Consider the following 21,381-nt stretch of genomic DNA (forward strand, 5'->3'; position numbering starts at 1 on the left):
TACGCTGCAAACATATATTGCGTGTGTGAGGAGATTTTGTACTTGAGGTAAATATTGGAAAAATGGCAAAAAGTGGTCTACCAAAATGGTGCATATTTGGTTCATTAAAGTTCATTAAAATTCATTATAAATATAAAAAAATAAATTTAAAGTTTGGTTAGAAATACGAAAAGACTTTTTCGACTATGCAATATATTAATATCGAGCAAACTATTTGCACTATACTAAGCACCAATTTTTTTAATTTTTTTTTCTATTATTACTTTGAAACTCTCCTCTACGCATTTCAAATATTTTTTGCAAAATTTTATATGTGAAAAAAAAGAATTAAAGAAATACTGTTCTGCCACAAACCAAAAAGAGTCTGCACTTGCTGCTCTGCTATGGACGCCTACGCTTGAGGTTGCCCAACAACTCCAGAAAAAAATCAGTGTGAGCAACACATAACGCTCCATTGTGAAGGGCAAGCGGCTGACTTTGCATTGTTGTTGTTTTTTGGTTATTTTTTTGTACGTTTTCTGCACTATCATTATTTCGTTTTATCGGTGAATGAAGCGAACGAAATAAATCAGGTAGGCGAACATTTGATCGCGCTGCAAAGGTAGGCTGTTGCACCAGGCGGCAGCACTGAGATTGACCACGAGGCGGAACGTAGTACACAACAACAACAACACAAGCAAACATTTATCGAACATGTATTACTTTTGCATTGATTGCGGTATTAATTTCACATAGCTCAATAATAACAACAACAAAAATAGCAACAATAAAATTAATGATAATACATAATAACAGCAACAACGGCAATAACAGCAGCAGCGAGCAAGGGTTTAACGGCAACGACACCGCAATGTCGCAACGGATTCAATGACATTACGCGTCAGTGTGGCATGAATGGACACCCGGCAAGGTGTACCGGCTGGACGGACAGCCCTGGCGGCAAGCGAGCGTGGTGAACTACTTAACACACATATGCACACACACACACATGCATATGCATATATTTATTATGCATTTATTGAAATATATACCCAACGGTGCGTTGCATTTGTATGCAATCGAAAAAGGGCAGCAAAAGTGAAGGCGACACAGATTCCGCTGTCAAGTTGCAAGCAGGCGGGCGGCAGCGTGCGGTCACACGTAATGCGCATATTGTTATGCAACAACTGATTGTGGAGCAGTTGGTGTCCACTTTGCGTTGGTTTTGTTGTTGCTTTTCGTGTGTGCGGTCACAGCGAAACGCAAGACTTTGGCAACGAACTTTAATGCGCAGAGGAAGTGACGTTGATGCGCGCGGCTGTTGTGGCATGCGGAGGAGTGCGCGGCTGCAGTTGCAGATGAAGTAGGAGGCACAGTGCTGTGCAATAATATGAAGCGCTGCTGTGGCAGCTGCATAGCTGTCACTTACCGCTTACGCAATAATATTTGCAACACAATATTTTTTTCTTCTGGTTTTATTTGTGGTTTTAATTGTAATTTTGCGTGTGTGTGTGTGTGGCACCGTGACAGACTTTTCATTTCAACTGTATGGCTGCGTGCGCAAATGTATTGCGTTGCATGTCAATCAAATCAAAATGCGCGCTGCGCACTGCCAGCCGAAGGCAACAGATCACACAGATCAACGGCACACACGGTTAGGTGAGTACAGTTAGGTGCGGCAGGCGGCCGTTGCACGCGTGTCAGCTATGCGGCTACTTGCCACGGACATTCACATTCGCAGCTGTCAAAATTTTTAATTAAAAACTTGTAAACACACACACACGCACACGTGCTTGCAACATGCCTGCAAAATTGCATTTTATAATCCTTTTGAGCGACGCTGATGACGAAATGACAGCCAAATCGGATGCACGATCAACTAGTCGCAAAAGCAACGCTGCGTATGTGTGTGTGTGTGTAATAAAAGTAAGTGCGTTACGACCCTTGAATATAATGTAATCGCTTATAAATAGTATGTGGTGTGTTAGCTGCCACTTGGCATTGATTGACGCCTACCGAAACTGTCACTGGGTGCCAAGCAGCAGTCAGCAGTCAGCAGTCACCGGTCAGCGGTCGGCAGTCAGCAGTGACTAGTCGCCAGCAGCAACTGCCGCCATTGCATGGAAGCTGTGATTAAATATTATGCATAATCTTGTTGCTGCTGCTGTTGCACGCATGTTGCCGCTGGCGTACATTAGCACTTGTTGCAAGTTCTGTTCATTTATTACTACTTTATGTTTGTGGCTGCATGCAACTAGCAATAATAGTTGTGTGCTGGCACTTACCTTATCGCAGAAGACCTTAATTTGGCAGTAGCCTCGATGGAAGACCTGTGCATCGCGCGGATCTTCGAATGTGTCGATTTGAATGTGCAACGGTAGACCCTGAAATGTAGAAGAGAACAATTTAATATCATAATTTTTAAAATGGTCGCAAAGTGTTTATTAACAATTGAAATTGAAACAATATTTATGGCGTCTGTCACCAAAGTCTGCACTTTTCCCTTGCAACACAGCGCATTTTGCATATATATGCCTGTGTTGTTGTTGTCGTTATTCTTTTTGCATTTTTTTCGTACTCCGCGTGTTGTTGTCATTATTAACAAGGCATGTTGTAGCAGTCACAGCTAAACTTTTTCCCTTTTTCAATTTAATTTTCATTAGCAACACTCGCGGCTTTTGATATACGACCGTGTGTTCATGTGTGTATGTGAGTGTGTGTGCTTTACTTTACAGCCATTAATAATATTTCTTTGACATGCGAAATTGTTGTAGTTGTCATGGTTCGACGTTGTTACAGCTGTACTGTCGTTGTTGTTACTTTTGTTGTTTGTTTTTTTGTGCTTGTTTTTGTTATTGTTGTAATTGTGTTACATTTGCACTCATTCTCGGTCGGCTTGTCATTTACAAGCCGATTTTTTGCGCTATCGCCTCGTCCTTCACATGCGCTTATTTATTTATTATCGTTCTGTTTCCACATTTTGACGCTGTTGTTAATTTTTATTGTCCTTGTTGTTGTTGTTGAACAAAAATTCGAAAATCGGTCGTGCGCGGCTCTCGCTCTCGCCAGCAGACATGACAGATTGCATTTGTATGTCATGCATGCAACCAATGCCCAGTGTGGCAAGGCGTTATAGCAATGCAATAACAACAAAAACAATAACAGAAACAATAAAACCGCTTACAAGTGTCTAAAGCAGCGCAAAGTGTAGCATGAAAGCTGTTGCCACAGCGGCGCACCTTGCACTCGACAAATGCAACAAGTGCCACAAACGCAACGGCGACCAATGTGGCAAGTGGCTGCTGGGAAGTCTGCTGCTTAAAAATGACAAGTTTTGAGAGTGTTGCCGTGTGTTTGCTGCATGTTGCACGCATTTGCCAGCATTACATGTGTTGCAAGTGTGGCAAATGTGGCAGATGAGGCAAGTGTGGCAAGTGTGTACCGTGCAATCAATATATTTATTTGCCAAGTCGTTGTTGCTGCCATTGCGCACTCACTTATTGACAGAAATGTAACATGTCGTTTACTTGTAACGCGTTCAATCGCATTGTCATTGCCGATAATATTGTTTCTGCTTTGCCCGTGCTGTTGTTGTTGTTGCTGTTGCATTCGTCTACTTTGTTTCGCTCGAATAACGCATGTACATGCCACAAATCGTTTGCGCTGCAACGGTTTCATTTTTAGCAATGCATGGCAGTGAAATGATGATGCATGCAACATGCAGGATGTTCGAAAGCCGCAATAGCGGTGACAATATGTGGCAAACAAAGGTAAAGAAAAAAATCAAATTCACCAAGGCATTGCTGCACGCACGCAGACCGCATAACAACAAATGCACGACGATGCAACAAGTTGTCGCGCAATGAGAAATATGTGGGCATTGCGCTGCGGCAAATGACAAGAACAACAACAACAACAAGATCAATAATAAAAATAACAATAATAGCGCAAACAGCAATTTTCCAAGTCAATGGCAGGCGCGCTTGTTGCTGTTGTTGTTGCCATTGCAATTTTTCTTTTGCAGCCCAACAACTGTGGCGGCCAGCTTGTCTGGCGCGGCTGCGAGCTGGGCCAGTTTAGCCGTGTGACCGCCAATCGGACCGCTTTTTCTGCGCACCCGACGCTGGGCGTTTGTTGTTGTTGTTACTGTTGCCGTTGTCGGGCGTGCCGCTGTGTGGTTGCGCATGTGCGTTTGTCGCAGACAGCGGAAATTGATTCGTACATTTCATTTTTGTAGTCTGGAGCGCTGCGCGCCCGTTGCATGGTGTGTGTGTGTTGTCTGCGACAAGGCGATTAATTGCCGTGCAACACGCACTGCCGCGCCACTGTTGTCATTGCTCGAATGCAGTGTTGCCATTGCCAGTAGCCGCTGGCTATTTGCCGTTAGCTATAGACGGCTGGCAGTCAGCGCTGGCATTTCGATTTAATTTCGCCAGCTGCACCAACGCGTCGGCCAATTCAGGCGCGGCGTGTTTTGATGCTTTTTGCCTAGCGCTCATAAGAAGCATAGCGCGGTTTAATCGCGTAAATCGAATGATAAAAACTGCACATGAAAATGCTAAATTTGCGCCTGCCTAAAGCGCCGGAGCGTGTGTGCGTTTAGTTGCGCATGCGCGCGCTAACTTTCTACGCATCGCGCGGTGCGTGTTGGCGACTTTCCCCCAACGCAAATGATATACAATAAATTATATTTAGTTTCACGTTTAGTTTTTGCAGGTGACAATTTAATGTACGCACAACAACTACAACAACAATGCTGAGCGACTTTCATGCAATTCTATGCGTGGAAAGTTTATTGCTTGCAACATTCGATTTGTCAGTAATTCATTAATATATTTTAAAGTTTATTTTGCTGCAGTTTCTATTTTATTTTTTTTTTATAAATAAATGGATCAGAGATATTTTTTCGGATCTTTTTCATATTTTTTTTTATGCGTGATACTTCATTTTGTTCACCTACCACTGACAGCTGCTTTTGAAGACAAAAAAATATTATTTGATACGCCAATTATTAACGCTTTTATATTTGACTAACAAGATCATTTACTGTATTATTATTTTTTTTTTTAAATCCTCTAGTTTTCAAAAATCATTATTTTATTCAAAAATCATTAGTTTTTCAAACACCATTATTTTATTCAAAAATCATTATTTTTTAAACTCATTTCACTCAAAAACTCATAACATTTTTTTCTCAATTTTTATCCCTAATTTTCGCTCACCCATTGCAGGTGTCCCTTTTGTTTGCAGTTGTTGCTTTATCAAACTCATTAAATATTGTACTTTATGTGGCAGGAAATCCCAGCGAGTGCCTGACTTTGATAGTTTAATTGTTGTGTCCAACAAAAGCGTGAATCTTGCCTAATCTTTTTATCACTTCACAGCAATCCCCAAAGTTAATTATATCAGAAAACCTTCTCTACTTTCCACTTGTTCACTTTCCTTTTCGTTTAATCAGCATTTTTCCATTATTCTCTGCAGGCGGGTTTTTTTTTTCAACTCACTAGTTTTTTTGCCGCTAATAACATTGCAACATGATATTTAAAATCCTCTTAAGCAGTTTGAAAAGTCACACCTTTACACTTCTGGCCCTGATTGATTTACGCTTTATTGACTGCTGCGCACTAAACACACACACACCAAGGCACCCTGTGCGCATTGTGAGAGTAAAATAATTGATCCCTGTGATCCTAATGATGTTTGTGCGCAACTGTCGTCGCACAAATTGACCGTGGATCATTAGTGAAGATGAGGGTATACCTTCGATATCTGTGGGTAGCTGTGCTGCTTGTGCAGGGGTAGGACGGCAAACCAAAAGGTAAACAAAAAACCGGCTATATACTTTATGTGTAGTTGGTGTAATGTAAGGATCGGTGATTATGAAATAACTGGAGTAACTTTTGTTTCAGTATATTTGTCTGGTGTTCTGTTTTCAAAACAATTAGCGCAGGTAGTGGTGAAAATTGTAAATAGTGATTAAAACGCGCAAGTAATCAAAGCAATGCAATCGCCGCGCTAATGAAACACATGATGAAAATATAAAAACTGAAGTTAGAACATTTTTGAAACCTTAAGTTAAACACTCTACGTTTGATTTATAGTTCATATTGCTATTAATATACAATTTAAGTATTTTTTAGTTGCAATATGTTTTCCTAAATTTTACTTTTATTTCTAACATTATATAATTCGATTCAGATTTACTTTCACACTTAACAGCGTTAAGTTGAAATTATTTTTAAACACAAAAATTATTTCTATAATTAATAGTAAGCATTCTTTGAAGCTTACCTTTAGGCTAACACTTCATTAAGAATTAAGTTTTCGAAAACTACTTTTTTGAGTTTCTATTCGGCAAATAATGAGCAACATTTGTTAATAAATGCTATTTTTTCATATTTAGGTTTAATCTTTCCCATAATTTCATTTAATTTTGCAATACTGTGGGCAAAAAAGGGTAAGACTTTTTAAATTAAGTTTTGTAATACTGTGGGATAATATAGTAAGACTTTTTAAATTAAATTTGCGCGAAAACCCATTCGTCGAATTATTTTTTTTCTAGGTTGGGATGACTGTCAGTGACATCTATGCTCAATTTCACATTAAAATAAACATGACTGTTTTTTCGCTTGTTTTCCGGAAGCATAAAGTGTATTCGGCGATTTGTACAAAGAGTGAAAATAGTTCCATAAGATTTTGTGTGCGGAATCAAATTTGTGGTGCCGAAACTTTCAGAATGTTGGAAAAGGCCTTCGGTGATACTTCTTTGTCACGAACAAGTGTTTTTGGGTGGTACAAATTATTCAATGAGGGTCGAGAACGACGACGAACCACGTCCAGGACGGTCATCGACATCAACTGACGATCAATACGTCAATAAAGTCAGGGAATTGGTACATGAGAATCGAAAATTAACAGTCAGAGATCATACTGGCATCGTTGGGATATCGGAATGATCAGTAAAAACCATTTTGAAAGATCATGTAGGCCTAAGAAAAGTGGAAGCAGGATTGGTTCCAAAATCACTAAATTTTTTCGAAAAAAGCGTCGCGTCTGTGAAACAATGCCCTGATAGTTGGAATAATGTTATGAATCGTATTATTAGTGGCAATGACTCCTGGATTTATACTTATGACCCGGAAACAGATGACAAATCATCGAAATATCGTAACAAAGTTGAGCCGAAGCCGAAAAAACACGTTAAAGTAGGTCAAATATCAATGTTATGTTGACAGTTTTTTCGATTATCGAGGTGTGGTGCACTCCGAATTCCTTCGGACTGGTCAAACTGTCCACAATGAATATTATTTGAGTCTTATGCGTCGTATGCGCGAAGCTATTCGTAAAAAGAGGTAGGAATTATGAACCGACAAGTATTTGTTTTTGCACCACGATAATGCTCCGTCGCATACTGCTTTGATTCTTCGTGAGATTTTACTCAAATTTACAACTAATATCGTCCCGCAATCAACATAGTCGCCTGATTTATCTCCGTGTGTCTTCTAGCTATTCAGAAAACTCAAATGATCGTGAATATTGAAAGAAATAAATGCAAATAATTTTGAAGATTATTGAATTTAACATTTTCAAAGATATTTAACTTTCTTATTTATAATAACAAAAAATATTCTGAAGAGAAATCTGAGCCAAAATTGTAGCAGCTAGACTATAATATTTCCTTATCACGCATCAAATTAACATTCTTTTGTTAAAACTCTGCACTGAGCTAAGGCGGAGATTTCAAAAGAGTATATATTTACGAAACAACAACAACTGCCATTTATTTTCATAAATGTATGCCTACTGTTCCTGTCAACTCAAAATATGAACACCTCTTCAAATACAATGTTGCAAGCCTTTTCAATTCAGCCGCAAGGTGTTACATTGTATATTTTTAAATGCTGCAAATACTTTCGATAACTTATCCACATACCTTAACTCCCTTTTGGCTGCTGAAGTCCGTACTCAGGCACTGGACGGCGATGTTGATCTGCAAAGAAAAAGAAGAAGAAGAAGAAAAATTCAGAATTAATAAATGTGAGAGAATTATGATGACAAGAATATGAAAAATTAGAGTTATGTAAGACTTGCGTAAGAACAGGAAGAACAAGCAGCAAAACGAGTCGGACAATGGCAACTTTATGCTACTTATCGCACACGAGTATCAAATACATTGTATTCGGGTATGCGATTGGAAGGCGAATTTCTGGCTAATTGTTTTGCATTGCTGGAATAGAGCGAATAAACGCTTTCAATAAATGCTGGCGAGCACAAAAAAGTGGAATACTAATTAGTGGCAGTTAAAGAACGCTAAAGCTGCTGACAAATATAGCGCTGAAGATATGTGGCGACATATTTACATACCTTGGCTGCTTTACCGCTATTAGGAGGGTCAGAAAATTAAAAAAAAAATATTTTTTAATCGATTTTCTTCAGGCGATATTCGATTCGATGGCAATTCGGTTGAAGACAGTTGTGGCAGCAACAACAACACTGAATAAGCAAAGGTAAGGCAGTGGTGAATCAGAAATTAAAAATAACGAAAAACGAAATTTAAAATAATGGAGTAAAAAATCAGTGAAAAACAACAAAAAATTAACAAAATTAAAACAAGAAAATTAATTGCATTACTGCAACATACAGCAACAATGAATACTTATTGGTAAACAGCGGTGACACAACAACGCATGCAACACAAGCAACAACGCATAAACCAACAACAATAACAACAACCGCTTAAACAATGTTGCTGCCACGCCATTAGCAGTCGCATTGTTCAATAATATACAACTGTGAATATTTTTATTGAAGTTGCCGTTTTTTGTTTCACTGCTATTGTTGCAACTCGTGCTAATATTGTTGTTGTTGCTTTTGTTGTTTCACATCTCTTTCGGCATCGAACGTTTTAATGGGAATTAATTAGCTAAAGCGCACCATATAAAGTGCATCATTCGAGCTGCTGCTGCTGCTGCTGTTGCAAGTTAGTGATCAATACAACAACAATAAGAAAGTGTGGCAGCGAGTAGGTAAAGTGTGTTGGAAGGGTGTGCAGGAAAACATCTGATTGCATTGAAGTGAAGTATTAATGTTGTTATTGTTGTTGTACAACAATTGTATTTGAAATATTTTTACAGTTGCCGCAAAGCAAAAGTAGCAGCAGATAGTTGAGTTTTGCCCAACGGAGTGCAGTGCGTAAGTATCTTAGAAATGTTGCCACATTGGCTGTTGTATGTGTGCGATCATATAAAGAGCTGTGGTTGCCGACCATTGGACATTGTCAGCTACAATGGTTGACAAAGTGGCAATCAAGAGCGCTTTACGGCTTAGCACATTCACTTTAGGTGGGATTATGCATTCCGCGTGTGGCTAACCCGCCCTTTATGACTTTTGTGCGCTTTCATTGTATGTTGCAAGCAGCAACAACTTGAACAAGGTGACGCACTCGCAGCTTAGGAAGTCAAATGCAGGCACAAACATTTGCGCTAGCACACAAGTGAATGCATGAGGAATGCCTTAAAGACATTGCGGTTGCAATAACCATTATATTTGCAACAAAAGTTGAAGTAGCGCGGAATATGTGTGCGTGCAACACGAAGTTACTGCTATTTGCATTAGTGAAAAATGTTTTTTGCCAAATGAGTGATTTGTTAATTATGATTTTGAACATTTTCCTTCAACTTGACAGCTTCTCAAATGATGAAGGCTCAACCAGAAGTTTCTATGAAAGCTTATTGGAAAACTAGATATGACACCTCTCGATCTACTTAATAATATATATTTTTTTAAGAAAGTCGTAATTTTTTTTCTTTTGAATAAGTGAGGAAGTGAAAGCTCAACTAAAGTCCATATGAAAGTTTAGTAAACAGTAGGTACATTAGGTTGAACAAGTTTTTTCTTTAACGATCATAATATATGAAAGCTTTCATTCTACTTAAATAGCTTATTTTTCACGAAGTCATAAAAAGTTTATTCTTTTGAATAAATGAGGTAGTGAAAGCTTCACCGAAATTTGTAAATTTGTAAGAAATTTTAATTGTTTTAATAGATATATTAGGTCGTAAAAGTTTTTCTTTAACGATCATAATATATGAAAGCTTTTGGTATTCTTATATAAATTCTTTTTACCTAAGTTATAAAAAGTTAATTTTTTTTTTGGAAGTTAAAGTTCAATCAAAAGTTTCTATGAAAACTTAATTAAGCTTTATATATATTAAAACTGTGCAATTAAAAGCTCTTTATCTAAAGATCATGAATAAATGAAAGCTTTCGGTCTATTTAAATATATTATTTTTAATGAAGTCATAAAAAGTGTATTGTTTTAAAGTAGTGACGAAGTGAAAGCTCAATAGAAAGTTTCTATGAAAGCTTAGTTAAGTACTATATATATTAGAAATGTGCAATTGAAAGCTTTTTATTCAAATAACATAAATAAATGAAAGCTTTCGGTCTATATCAATCTGATTTGTTTTAAATCGTATAAAGTTTATTTTTTTTCAAATATAAAGAAGAGAAAGCTCAAATGGATGTACTTTTCTAAGCACTTCATTAAGTTTTAAATATTCCGAAACGATGGAGATGAAAGCTTATTCTCTAAGAACCATAAGTAAGTGAAAGCTTCCGCGGTGGAGATTCCATGTGAATATTTTTTCAGCAATTTTATATTTTTCTTATTTTGGTTTGCGGCAGTGACGAAAAATATTTGTACTGCCGCCAATAAAACTATGCATATTCAGTTATATGCAAACAAATTCACTAAAATGAGAATTATTTTTATTGCACAGTTGGAGCCTCACTGCGCGGAATCACCGCCAAACGCAGCCACAACATGTCTTTATTGAACGCCTGCTTGCCCGCCTATTGATGGCTGTTGTTCAATAGCGCAACTATTTGTTATTGTTGTTGGCTGGTTGTTTGTTTTTCGCTTTGCTGTTTGTTGATGCTGTTGTTTTCGTTGACTACATTTGGCATTGGAAAGCGCTGCGTTCGGGGGTTTATTGACCAATTTGGTGGCAGTGGCACCGCTACAATTGCCGTTTAACGTTTATCGGCGCGCAAGTGGCAAGTGGCAAGTCAATGCACCAACCTGATAGACAAACAACAACAACGACGCTGCGCCACAACAATTGGTAGTCCGAGACATTAAGCAGACAGTTGAATGCCAGCGAAGCTACTAAAGCGACTAGTGTACGACCGACTTGGTTGAGGCAGCGGCGGCGCTGTGGTTGGCGCACGGGCGGTGGGGCGTGCTGCATGGCAACAAAGTGGCATGAGCATGCGCTCATGTTTCGTCGATTATTTAAAATTAATTTGTGCGATTGTGGCATGCGTTGCCACCGGCATATTTACACATTTACCGCATGCGAGCATACGTGCAGCATTTGCTGTGCAACCGTTTTTGGTGGCGGCGGCCATAAAGTTGTGGCACTGGCCGCGTGCACAAGGCGGCAGCATGGAGCGGGATGAAATTGCAGAAATAAAATCAATAAATGCGGACATTCGGTTGCATAGGCAATTTGTATGTTTATATGCACGCGCATGCGCCGCTCTGTGTTTACATTGCGCTGCACGTGCGCCTGTGTGTATTTGTGTATTTGAAATTTCTCTGAACCTTTCACTTGCCAGCACTTTATGGATTTGTGGTGTTCTTGCCACATGTGAGTTGATGAGCCGCGCATAGAAGGCGTTGCGGCGCATATTTCCTCACTTGCCACGCTGTACTCCACTACTGCTTGCGTTGTAGTTGCGCATATGCAGCCCGTGATCGCCGGACAGATTACTTGCGCGTCGGAACATTGCACGATGGATCGCTGCGAGAATCGCGCAAATCGTTTTAATCAATTGGCCACCGCTGTGCGGCAAGCGTGGTACTTTGTTGCCGCTGCCGCTATCGTTGAGGCGATTGACCGCGTCGAATGCGGCTCTAACCATCATATTGCCGGCTTCGGCTGAACAAACGCTGGCAGTTATTCGGGTGTGTGTGTGTGTGTGCGTGCAGAGAGACAAATGCAATGACTTTATGGTTTGGGAGTTTAGGAGTTTAGAGTTGAGAGCAGCAGGTGGTCAAAGGTATGCCTGTCACATAATTTTCTATGCTTTTTGGTTGCGCTACGGGCGCGCATTATGTTTACGTTCAGTGTTGTTGTTGTTAGTATATGCATTTCACAGAGACAAGTTGAATAATTTCCTAGATGGATTTGCCTATTATTATTGAGATTTTGTCAAAAGCGAAGATATTCAAATAACTTTGGAAGCTTAGCTTACATTTCTTACAGTTATTTTAATGCGCTAACGGTGAAACTGTGATATCGGATTTTTGTTTATGAAAGCACTTTGATTTTCTGTGGTATTATAACAGCTAAAACTCAAACAGTATATAACAGGCAGGTGTGGGGTTAAGCGATCAATCAGGTGTGTTATATGAAAAATTATATAATGTTAAGCGATTTTTGAGGCGAATTCAATTAGTATAAAGTAATGCAGAGCGCAGTATAGAATATTTCTATTCATGATCGGTATATATGCTTAAATTTCGTATAACTTTTTGCAGCTGCTCAATTTTTTTTTACTAAGCAGTACTTATGCACCGCAACATCGCAAAATTGTTGCCTACATTTCGGCGCAAAGTAAATTTTTTGTGCTCTAACAAATCATAATGTCAAAGTGTTCAATAAAGAGCTGTTTAAATTCTATTCCAGTTGACTAGCGACTAGACTACTGGAACTACAAGCGCAGCCAGGAAATTAGACTAAAATATTGGTAGTCAAAAAAGTCTTTTCGTATTTTGTTAATAGATATCGTTGCAGCCGTATATCTCCAGTGCTGCCAACCACATTATGTCATATCATATGTTGTTAGAAAGGTGAGATTTTAAGCTTCATTTAACCAAAAAAAAAAAAATCAGGGAAGTTGAAAAAAATTTACGGCTGTTCAAAAATAAGTGAAAATAATAAAGAAATTCGCTATATTTTGAAACTTTTGTATAAAAAGGGTAGAATGCCTCGCAAGCCACCAATGAAATTTGTGAAGTTTACGGAGACGATGCTTTATCAGTTGATTAGAAATACGAAAAGACTTTCTCGACTACCCAACATAAATAATAAATATTTCTGTATTTCTATCCGTTGAAACTGAAGCATCTTAATACTGCTTACAAAAGTGGCGCTAGAAGAACTCGCGTAATTAAATTAATATTCTTGAAAAATTAAATGTAAAATCACCGCAAGTATTTACACTTTCGTAAAAAAAAATCAACTACATGCAAATATGGAAAAATGCTCATAAATCACTTTAGCGCGCCACGTGCAACATATCAAGCAACAAAGTGCATAAATTGAAAACCAAAAACAAAAAGAAAACACTTTTTGTCTCCCACTTATTATATATCACCGTTCAAACACATTCTTCATGTCTTACAATAATATATGTACATGTATCTTCTTCTCGAGCGCGCTTATCAACGCGAAAGCATCTGCGCGCTGCGCCATGGCAAACGGAAAAAATCGCATCGCAAGTGAGATCCAATCGCAGCGCGTTCAATTGCACTGGACAGCAGCGCTTTGTGGCAGGTGAAATGGAATTTCCTAATGCATATTTACGAGGCGCACACAAACACACACCGCCACAACGATACACCGCGCAGGCATGCGCACCTAAACCGAAAAAAACTCAAATCGTATTAAATATGGCGGCAGCGTGTGTGCGAGATATGCGCTGTGTCGGTCATTCGATATGAAAATTTATGCATTCTGATTTTCTACGAAAATCTATTGCATTGATTAAGTGCTGCTGAGAAGCTGAGAATGTGAGCGAGCAGTGGCAGGCGTACAGCATGTAGTTGGTGGGGAGTGAAGTCAGATGAATATTGATACAGGTACATATGCATGTGTATTAATAACATAAATATAGATATCTGTCAGAATATGTAAAGTAGATTTAGAGCGCGCTGTAGTTAAACAAAAAAAAACACTCAAAAAAGATTAAAAAAATCTAAGAAATTTGAGCGTAAAACGCTAAACTAAAAATATCACTAACAACCAAACAAAAAATATACAAAAATATAAGAAAAAATTTCAGTTTCTATAGTAAATCACAGCTGCAGTCACTAGCCACTTATAAAAATCAGCTGCAACTGGCCGAGTAGCGCTCAGGCGCGCCTAATTTCACAGCTGATTTCGTTACACTTGTAAATTGCCAACTGCAATTCTTATCTGCTAGCCGGCGGAGACAATACATGGTTTGGTCTTTTTTGTTATAATTGTAATGTTTTGTATTACCAAAACACCCGCCGCTTGCGCGAAAAGTTCTGTTCGAGCGCTAGAGCGTGTTTAGATTAGATAATGACCTCAATCTGCTGCTAGCCGCTGACATGATGAATGAATTAATGCAGCCATTAAATATATTTGAACATTTGTGCATGTGTATATACATATATACTTGAGTTTTTAATAATTATAACGGCTTACTGCTGCTGATTTTGACAGCGGCAAATCAATTTGGTTAAATTTGTAAAATTTATTTCATTTTAGTCAAAAAAGTTATATGCAAGAGGGAAGGCATTGAATGAAATTAGAAAAACATTTATGATACCTACAATTTGTCAAAATTTTGATAATGATTTGACAATAAATATCAGCAAGCAGCCAAGATTGACATTTCAGACAAATACGATTGACAAACTAAAATTAATTTGTGTTGACGGTCTGATTTTATTGTCATGAAATTGAACTGACAATTACTGCCAGCGTTTGCCAAGGATTGTCATTAAATTTGACATATGAAATAATGTTAAAATTTTGATAATACTTTGACAAAAATATCAATAAACAACCAAGAATGCCATTTCACGATTTTTAGAATTTTATTGACGAGAAAAATTTCTAGTTATTTTGTGTTGCCAGTTTGCTTTGATTGCTTTGACAATTCTTTGACAGCTACTTTCATCGGTTGCCAAAGATTACCATTAACTTTGAGGTGTAAAATTATTTAAAAATTTTAATAATGCTTTCACAAAGATATCGGCAAGCAGCCAACAAAGACATTTCACAAGCATTTGATTGACAAACTAAAGTTTTATGTTTTTTGTGTTGACAGTCTGATTTAATTGCCATAAAATTGTCATTTAGTAATAGTGGTAAGCTACTATTTCCATCCAATAGAAAATATCGCCATTAAATTTGACCTATGAAATATTGTCCAAATTTTGGTAACTCTTTGACAATAATAATGAATTTGATTCGCATGCAAAAGGTTTACGTTTTAGTGTTGTCAGTCTGTTTTGATTACTCTGAAACTATTTTGACTGCAACATTCATTATTTGTCAACGACTGTCATTGAATTTGACGTTATGAAAACTGCACAAATTTAATTATTTTCTCTAGGTTTTCGGTTTGTGTCGAAGAAATGTGATCATAAATCGTTATGAAAATTTGTTGACAGTATTTGACAAATTGGTTGTCAATAAATTTGACGTTATGGAAACTGCTAAAATTCGAGTTTTTCCATTGGTTGCCCGCTAATATTGAAAAATATTATTATAATTTGCTAAAAAAAATAAGTTGACAACATTTAACCATTACGGTCATTAAATTTGACATTGGCTCTTAATAAATTTGACGTTATAAAAACTGTAAAATTTCAAAAATTTTCACTTGTCGCCGGTTTGTTATTGAAAAATATTGTTATAAGCAGCAAAAAATTAAGTTGACAACATTTAACCATGACGGTCATTAAATGTGACATACTTTGACAAAAAAACCGTGTGATAACTATTAACAGCGAAATTCGTGATAACATAATTACAGTGGTTCTCCTAAATATCATGTTTCCTTCTAGTATTGCCATAAAAATATGCTATATATCAAAAGAATATTACTGAGCCACTTACTACTCCAGTTACAAGATCGTTGAAAGCTTCCGCATCAATAAATCGGCGAGCTTTTAGTGATTTGCATGACAAACAAATGGGTATAGTAAATGGCATAGTAATAAGAAGTAGTTTTGCGGTCGAAATGGGCGGTTGGTAAAGTCAAGGAAATGCAAAGATAAGTGAATGAGTCACCTTCGCGGCAGTTTCCGTTACATGGCCGATCCCTAAAAGCTTCCAGTAAATGAGAATTTGTAGCTGCTTTCAATAACAACTTGCAAGCACGCACATACATACATATATACCAATACACGCCTGCATTGGTCGCTGCGACCTTCGACACGGCGACAGGTGAAAAATATTAATTAGCAATTAACTGTTACTTCGCGGCATGTAATCAGATACATACGAATACATATGCAAATTGAAAGTAATACTCTGACTAAGCGTGTGCGCATGCATGTGGGCGTTGCATGCGGCAATCACGCAAATGCATTCGCGTTCGCGTTTGCGATCGCAATTTGCATGAGTTATAATTTACGCTTAATATTTTTTGTATCTGTTTAAATTTCCTTTTAATCGAGTGTCATAATTGTTAGCTCGCCACAGCAACAACAAAAACTGCAATAAATGCACACAAGCAAATGGCAAGCGCAACAAACGTGGCAAGCGAGGAGCAAGTGTTTCTAAAGCGCAGGGCAGGTGAGCAGCCGCTATATGCAAGTATTATGTGTATGTGTGTGTGTGTGAGTTGACTGCGTCGGTATCTCTCAATTGGTTTATGGAAATTTCGCGCTGCTTGGCGCGCTCGTAACGCCGTACAGTAGCTGCAACTGCAACGGCTTTAGTGGCGATTAAAATACTCGCGCACTAATTGCTGCCGACGATTTGTTGGTGATTACAACAAAAATTGCTATGGCATAAAAAGCACTTGGGCAGTAAGAATTAAATGCGGCAAAATAATATAATAAAAGTTTGCGGCAGCAGCAATAATTGTTAACTCTGATGGTGGGTACGTAGAAAATGCATGACGCAAACGTTAGAGCAACCGTGCGACGGGCGTTCACATGCATTCACAGCCATACATATATATACATTTATGAAGATTTGTGTTGTTGCTTTTTAGCTGCATTGCGATATTTTAGTCATCGATTTGCGATTGGCGCCTGCGACGTGTGAAGTGGCTAACGGGGCCGCTGCTGCTGCGCTAAATTCAATCGAAGCGCAGGAAGTTGCTAATGATTTTATCGCATTTTCCCATTTTTTAGCGCAAACATTTTTATTGACATTTTTTGTTCGTGTTTAGATATGTTTGAAGAAAAAAGTTTGCTTGGAGTTGCCAGATGTTGCTTATTTGTATAGCAAAAAGGAAAAAAGCATACAAAAATTTAAGTTAGATTTAAACTTTTTAATTAGAAGATTAGATTTTACTTCAAATTAAAAAATAGTTTTTGTTAAATTTTATTAAATTACGAAAAGAAATTAATATTTAAAATTATTAAATTAGAATAGGTTCAAAAAATTATGTGCAAAGTTTAAAAATTTTATTTTTTTTAATTTTTCTTAAAATTTGTTAAAATCGAAAAATTTTTAATTTGAATTAATAAATTTATTTAAAAATTTTTTTTTTTTTTTGAAAAATGGAACATAGAAAGAAATTGGGCTTTTAGTAAATTTTAAGACAAATTAGAAACATTAAATTTTTAAATTTTTTTTTTTATTTTTTAAAAATGTTTTGTTCTCAATTTCAAAAAAAGTTTTAAGAACTTATTTATTTTTTAAAAATAATTTATTTAAATTTTTTAAATATTTTTACTATGAAAAAATGTGAGTTTAAAATTTTTAATTTATAAGATTTTATCAATTGACGGTGTAGCAGATTTTGATTAATTTTATTATTTAGATTTTTGTTTTTTGATTACTAGAAAAAGCTTTTGAAAACTATTTAAAGTAAACAAATCATAGTAAACTATAAAAAATACTGAAGAAACCATTAAAAGAAAATCAAAAATATATTAAAAAAATTAAAAAAAAAACTCTTCCGATCTTAAAAAATTGAAAAAGTAGCTAAAAACAAAAATTTTGAATATTTTTATTGTCTAGATTTTTTGTTTTTGATTGCAAGGAAAAGCTCAAAAGTTCTCTAATTAAACATTTTTTAAATAATTTAAATTTTTCCATGATTTAAAATTTTTTGAAGAAGTTTAATTTTTTTCGGGAAAAAAATTTAGATTTTATGTCCCCAAAATAATTTTACTTAAAATATTAATATCTAAATAAATAAACAATGTGCATTTTTATATCCGTTAAAACTTGTTTTTTATTTTATGAAGACCACCTGGCCACCCTGTTGCGCGAAAGATATTTTGATTTTTATTAAAAATTTTCAAAAATAATTGTGATTTTTTCGATTTAAAATTTATGTTTTAATATGTGTCAAAAAAAATATGCTTTTTCAACTAAAAACATCGTCTTTTTTTGGTATCATCTATTTAACATTTTTTTTAATTTTAATTAAAAAAAAAAAAAATTTTTTTCCCAAAAATAATTTTAAAATTTTATATAAAATACTAGTATTAATAGTCATCAAAGTGCATTTTTATCGCTGTAAAACATTCTTTTAATTATGCAGAACCAAGAATTTTTTTTATTTTTTGAAAACCACCTGGCCACCCTGCTGCGCGACATTATTGTGTCCCAAATAAATTGTTGCATTACAGCCATTAGCGTTAAATTATGCGCCGTTGAAACACGATATTTATGTAAAACATGTGAAATAATTTTATGGAAATGGTGTAAACAAAGCGCAAATGTTGAAAAGGTGTCAAAATTATAAAAAAAAGAAATTGACTTAATGTATTATGAAATAGTATATAAAATATTTACAAGCATTTAATGGCGTTTAGGAATTAGAATGTTTAGCAGCGAGAACGCGTTCTAATAGCTATTGTTCAATATAATTTATTAGTTTCCTCCACGCAATTGTCGCGACAAGCAACAACTACACAACTAAGTACCCAGACTGGCCTTATGGTAGGCGCATAACCGCCGTTAAATAAAAATAAATTGTTTATAAATATGTAATGCATATATGTATGTTTGTATGCAGAGCGATCACGATTTCGCTATTAAGATGGCGAGCTGATTCAGAGCCCGAAGCGCTGTAAATAAGTCATTAAAATCGCCGCTAATAAATGAGAGCAAGCTTATGCTTTTTATATTGATTGCGCATATGATAAACGACTGCAGACAGCTGCGCGCTGTAAATAGCTGAGTTGCAACAGCAAAAAAGTGTTATAAATTATCAAAAAAATCCGAATGTTTGCAAACGTTCTCATTACGCGCTGCACCGCAGTTAACGGCTATTATTTACAAGCGCTTATTAATTTGAATTCCTAATTAAATAATTAATTTTAATTGCGTACAGACAAGCATATTTCGTCGTTGCTCAAACATGCTTAATTCGTGTGCGAATTTTTTGCTTAATTTCTGTGTGAAAAAGTGCGCGCATGCGTTTTTCAAATGGCCGACACATCGCTCTGTGCCGCAGCGCTGCCCAGGCATGTGGTACTTACATATGTGTTCTCGACTTTGTGTGACACTTGTGTATGCATAACTGCTTATGTGCTTATCTGCTAAATGCCAGCAATTGCCAGCCAACCAATTGCGCGGCGCAACAGAGACAGCAAGCGTAAAAATATGGCGCACGAAATATCGCTCAGTCTCAGTCGCGCGAACGTTAATTTAACTTAAGTCAAGCTGAATGCAATGCATGTGTGTAGTTAGTATGATTAAATTAGAATTCAAAGCTTATTCTTGCTTAAATTTGTTTAACACACACGAGCGTAAGAGTGTATGAGCTCGTATAGAAAATGAACTCACACAAACGCTGCACCAATAGAGTTAACTGTTGCCAATGGCTGCTTCGGCGTTGGGAAAAAATCAAGAGATATAAAAAATACCAAACAAAATTGAAAAGAAATAAAAAAAAAATTAAAAAAAAAATAAAAAATATTAAAAATTAAAAAAAGAAATTAAAAAAATTCAATAAAAAAATTAAAGAAAATAATTAAAAAATATGTACAAAAAATTTAAAAAAATAAAAAAAAACATCTAAACTAAATTGAAAAAGTATCTAAATTAAACACTTCACTTTGTTGTTTGCTAAAAAATTCACTGTGTTTTTTTCTGCGCCAAATTTTTTGTTTGCTTTTCTCATAAGCATTTTTGTTGTACGCGCCATTGCATTTTTCAGGTGCTAATGTGTGAAAAAACACACAAAATTTCCATAAAATATTAAATTTTAAACGCACACAAACATATTTTCGCTATCGCTGCTGCTTTTTTGACATACTGTGCTTAGAGCTTGCTTCAGTGTGCAAATAAAAGCGGCTTAAGCTCACTTCATGTAGATTTGAATATGAGTTTGAGTGCATGTAGCTTGCGTTAGAAGCAAATTTGTGACAGAAAACATTAAGATATAATTTTAAAATAATTTTTGAATATTTTTTAAGGTAAATATTTGGGTTAAAAAACATTTGACATTTGAATAAAGTTTTGAAATTAAAAAAAAAATCTGAAAAAATTAAGATATAATTTTCAAATAATTTTTAATATTTTTTATTTAAATATTACGGATTGAAACATATTTTTACATTATTCAAAATTTGTTGCAGCAGTAAAAACTTTCTGAGGCGAATTGTGTCCATCCATCCAAACAGGGTTGTAATTTAATATTACTTTTCAAGATATTGTCTAAAAAATTGAAATTCAGTAGTTGTCAGCTGTGAGAAAAGGAACAAAAATGCCCAGATCAAAGTCACAAAGTTCAAAAAGCACAACGCAACCAAAGAGAGGAGCTATTAAAGCAGCACGTTAACACTAAAAGCAGCAGCCTGTGACAGCCCGCGCATCCAATAAGAATATGTAAAAAGCAAGTAACAGCGACACGCATGCGCGGCACTACTTTCAGCCCTGCAGTCGAATTTAGATAATAAAATAGCGGCACAAGAGTAACAACAGAAATGCGAAAACAATAATTATAGTTAACGCAACGACAGCGGTAGCGATAATAATAATAGCAACAAACTTGTAATAACACCACAGCCGGTTGAACGTTGGTTGCGGTAGCGCGGCAAGGATTTCTAGTCTGCAACACCGCGCTGGTTGCCACAACTGCAGCGCAGACGGAAATTGAGATATTTTTTATAAGTTATGAGCAGGCGCACGTCGCAGTCACCTCAGCGCGTCTAAGCGGATGCCCAGTTTGTTGTTGCAAGGTTGCACGCTTTCGGTGATGCAATAACTTTTTATCATACATTTTAGCCGCTGCTTAGCTGTGTGTGTGTTTGTGTGTGCTTTCGCGAAATTCGCAATTAAGCTTGATTAGCTTTAATCGCTTTTTGATATTTATGGGTTTTCATTATCATTAAATTCATTGGCTGCAAACTGTGCGGAGCGACCACACCAGGACCGCGCTGGCGGCCTCCACAGCCGCACCAACAGCATGCGTTGCGCTATCAATTGCTCTGCGCTTTGA

General features: G+C 36.4%; 1 protein-coding gene across 5 annotated transcripts in view; it reads right to left on the reverse strand.

Moving 5' to 3' along the window:
• Positions 1 to 21,381, reverse strand: part of LOC120770033 (protein grainyhead) — a 273,442-nt gene that overhangs the window by 25,043 nt on the left and 227,018 nt on the right. For all 5 annotated transcript variants that reach the window (XM_040097146.1, XM_040097144.1, XM_040097148.1 and 2 more), the window contains 2 exons: positions 7,913 to 7,969; positions 2,265 to 2,363 (listed from right to left, as the gene is read on the reverse strand). In XM_040097146.1, the coding sequence (XP_039953080.1) occupies positions 2,265 to 2,363; positions 7,913 to 7,969 (156 nt within the window). The remainder of the gene's footprint in view (positions 1 to 2,264; positions 2,364 to 7,912; positions 7,970 to 21,381) is intronic.

This window comes from Bactrocera tryoni, chromosome 3, assembly GCF_016617805.1.
Source record: "Bactrocera tryoni isolate S06 chromosome 3, CSIRO_BtryS06_freeze2, whole genome shotgun sequence".
Lineage (NCBI taxonomy): Eukaryota > Metazoa > Arthropoda > Insecta > Diptera > Tephritidae > Bactrocera > Bactrocera tryoni.